We start from the raw sequence: 3,424 nt of genomic DNA on the forward strand, positions 1-3,424 counted from the left end.
ACAGCTCCCAAATTGAGGGGAGTCTAAGGCCCTGCTCTTTTAGAGGGCGGGGCTAGGAGAGCGTATTCCGTCGCTGCCCGTCAACGAACCAATCCCCGCCTCAAGGGGAAGGGGATTTAATCTGTCGCCGCTCCTTCCCTTTGGAAAGTAAATACGTTCGGGCGCCATTCAAACGGACCAATGAGTGATCGACGTTGTTGTGGATGGCCCTCACCGATTGGCTGAAGTTTGTCGTCCCTCCCTTCTCGTCACGCCTCTGGCTCCACCCCCTTGCACACAAGATGGCGGCGCCCAGGGGAGTAGGGGCTGCGCTTGGGGTTTGCTGAAGCTGGCTGCCTCTCCCACTCCCTTTTTGGGTGCAAAGCGCCGCTAGCGGGAGGACGGGGGCCGGGCGGGGACAGGGGCACCTGCGTAGCTGGACTGCGAGCCCGCGCCCAGCTTGCGTCGACCCCACCCGGCCCCGGCCCGACCCGACCCGACCCGATCCTATCCGATCCCATTCCATCCGTTCCCCGTCTCCTCCCGGCCGTGGTTCGCCACACCAGGCATCCAAAGCTGAGGTCGCTCCTACGGCCTGGGCTCGCCTTCGCTTTAGAGATGTTTGGCCTCTTCCCTCCCCAACAGCCCATCTTCAAAACCTGGACTCTTGGACTGGCACCTGGCCCCCTTTCCCTCTACCAAGACTCCACTTCCCTCTTACCCACTTCTTCCTCAGATTCTGGGTACCCCCTGGGTTGGAGACTGCTCATTTTCCTTCCAAATTAATCCCAGACCCCCTAAAATATTGACAACCTTGACGACCCCCCAACGGAGGAGCCAGACTTTGTTTTGGACTAACCTCCACAGCCCTATCATGGAGGCAGTGTACCTGGTAGTGAATGGGGTGGGCCTGGTGCTGGACGTGCTGACCTTGGTGTTGGACCTCAACTTCCTGCTGGTGTCCTCCCTCCTGGCTTCCCTGGCCTGGCTCCTGGCCTTCGTCTACAACCTGCCGCACACGGTACTGACTAGTCTTCTGCACTTGGGCCGCGGAGTCTTGCTTTCATTGCTGGCCTTGATTGAAGCCGTGATCCGATTCACGTGTGGGGGCTTGCAGGCCTTGTGTACCCTGCTCTATAGCTGCTGCTCTGGCCTAGAGAGCCTAAAGCTCCTGGGGCACTTGGCCTCTCATGGAGCACTGCGGAGCAGGGAGATACTGCACCGGGGCATCCTCAATGTGGTCTCCAATGGCCATGCTTTGCTGCGCCAGGCCTGTGACATCTGTGCCATTGCCATGAGCCTGGTGGCTTATGTGATCAACAGCCTGGTCAACATCTGCCTCATCGGCACTCAGAACCTCTTTTCCTTGGTGCTGGCCCTGTGGGATGCAGTGACCGGGCCTCTGTGGAGGATGACGGACGTAGTGGCTGCCTTCCTAGCCCACATTTCCAGCAGTGCTGTGGCCATGGCCATCCTCCTTTGGACACCCTGCCAACTAGCCCTGGAGCTGCTGGCCTCAGCTGCCCGCCTCCTGGCCAGCTTTGTGCTTGTCAATCTCACTGGCCTGGTGTTGCTAGCTTTCGTGCTGGCAGTGACGGTGACTGTGTTGCATCCGGACTTCACCCTGAGGCTGGCTACCCAGGCACTCAGCCAGCTCCATGCCCGGCCATCCTACCACCGTCTTCGAGAGGATGTCATGCGGCTCTCTCGCCTAGCACTGGGCTCGGAGGCCTGGCGCCGAGTCTGGAGCCGCAGCCTGCAGCTGGCAAGTTGGCCAAACCGGGGAGGGGCACCTGGAGCCCCCCAGGGTGACCCTATGAGGGTGTTCTCAGTTAGGACCCGGAGACAGGACACTCTTCTTGAAGCGGGGCGCAGATCAGAGGCAGAAGAGGAGGAGGCCAGGACCATCAGAGCGACACCTGCCAGGGGCCGAGAGAGGCTCAACGAGGAGGAGCCTCCAGGTGGGCAAGACCCATGGAAGTTGCTGAAGGAGCAAGAGGAGCGGAAGAAGTGTGTCATCTGCCAGGACCAGAGCAAGACGGTATTGCTCCTGCCCTGCCGACATCTGTGCCTGTGCCAGGCCTGCACTGAAATCCTGATGCGCCACCCCGTCTACCACCGCAACTGTCCGCTCTGCCGCAGGGGCATCCTGCAGACCCTCAATGTCTACCTCTGAAGACTCCTTCCCTGCCTGCCCACCCCTCCATGCTCCACGCAGGCATTCACGCTAGGACAGCATTAACACCTCATCTCCGGGTCCTGGTCTGAATCCCTTCCTACCCCTGTGGCCATTCCGCCAAGCCTCCAAGCCATACATCCAGGACATTGAGATGGAAGACTATGATCTGGGTGGGGGCAGGATAACATAGCTTCTTCTTACCCAGTGGGTCCCTTCGATGCTGAGGGTGGTGAGTATGTCACTATGCAAGGGCCCTGAGACTGCTGTGGGCTCTCCTCCACCCTGCCCAGGGCCCACCCAGATGCCTCTGGGGTTACCCCTGTCTGCTTCTGGTTTTTCTGTTGGAGATCTGTAAGTCCTTTTCCTGCCTCCTTCACATTTCCTCCCCAGCTTTTGTGGCCACAACACATCAGTGTCATTTGGGTGTTTTGGCAACTCAGGGGCCTTTGGATGATCTTGAACCTTTGTGTTCAGCCAGAGCCCCTGTGCCCTGGCAGGCTTTGGGGTTAGTATCTCTCAGGTGCCCTCAGAGCCACCTCTGCCTGTCATTGTCTGATGAGGCTCCCTCCCAACCTGATGCAAAAGCCGGGCTCAGGAGTTTACCCCTGGGATGGGGGATGCATCTGCACCTGACTTTGGGGCCACGTGCCCTCTGGCACACCAGCTCACTGGGAGTCTCAGGAGGGATAACCGGATTTCTGCTCATTCCCCTTTCACTCCCACATCACACAGAAAAATGGCATTCCTCTCTGTCTCTCCCTGGCATTGGAGAGGGCAGACTGTGCACATTTCACTAGGGTCCAAATACAGAAGGGGCCAGGGCCCAGGGGCTTGCAGCTTCCTGAGGGGTCTCTGGCCCAGTTTCCAATGAATAAAGTTCTCTTGACAGCTCTGACAGTCTCTGTGTGCATCCCTGCAAGGGAGCAGTTGGTCAAGGCAACAGACCCTGCATCAGGGTCCTTCAGCCCTGCCAGAGTCAGAAGTGTGGGCTGTGGGAGTACCTGGGCTTTAGGGAGGGGGCAGGGAAGGAGCCAAGGCTGGGAAGACTATGTCATGGGGAGAGTGCATGCCAGGCATGGCTCTGTGAGCTCATCCCTTCTGATTTGTCCCCTCTTGCACACATGGCTTTCGGAAAGCCTTCTGTATTTTTTCTATTTTTTCCCAAATTAAGCCCTTGTAGAGAGGAATGTGAACCATCTCACCCCTTGAGTCAACCTTCCCAGCTCCTCCTCCGGGCCAGTCTTCCTGGGAGGGAGCATGGGGTTC

The 3,424-nt window shown here is 58.6% G+C and overlaps 1 protein-coding gene across 1 annotated transcript; it reads left to right on the plus strand.

Annotated features, from left to right (window-relative positions):
* The first annotated feature begins 256 nt into the window (after positions 1 to 256).
* Positions 257 to 3,050, plus strand: RNF26 (ring finger protein 26). The gene has a single exon (XM_055273475.2). The coding sequence runs from the start codon at positions 854 to 856 to the stop codon at positions 2,153 to 2,155; it is 1,302 nt and encodes a 433-aa protein (XP_055129450.1). The 5' UTR covers positions 257 to 853; the 3' UTR covers positions 2,156 to 3,050.
* Positions 3,051 to 3,424: the final 374 nt, after the last annotated feature.

This window comes from Symphalangus syndactylus, chromosome 3, assembly GCF_028878055.3.
Source record: "Symphalangus syndactylus isolate Jambi chromosome 3, NHGRI_mSymSyn1-v2.1_pri, whole genome shotgun sequence".
In the NCBI taxonomy this organism is placed as follows: Eukaryota; Metazoa; Chordata; class Mammalia; order Primates; family Hylobatidae; genus Symphalangus; species Symphalangus syndactylus.

Bases quoted from the DNA above. Each gene is read 5' to 3' on its own strand.
- RNF26 (XM_055273475.2), top strand. From the start codon at position 854: ATGGAGGCAGTGTACCTGGTAGTGAATGGGGTGGGCCTGGTGCTGGAC.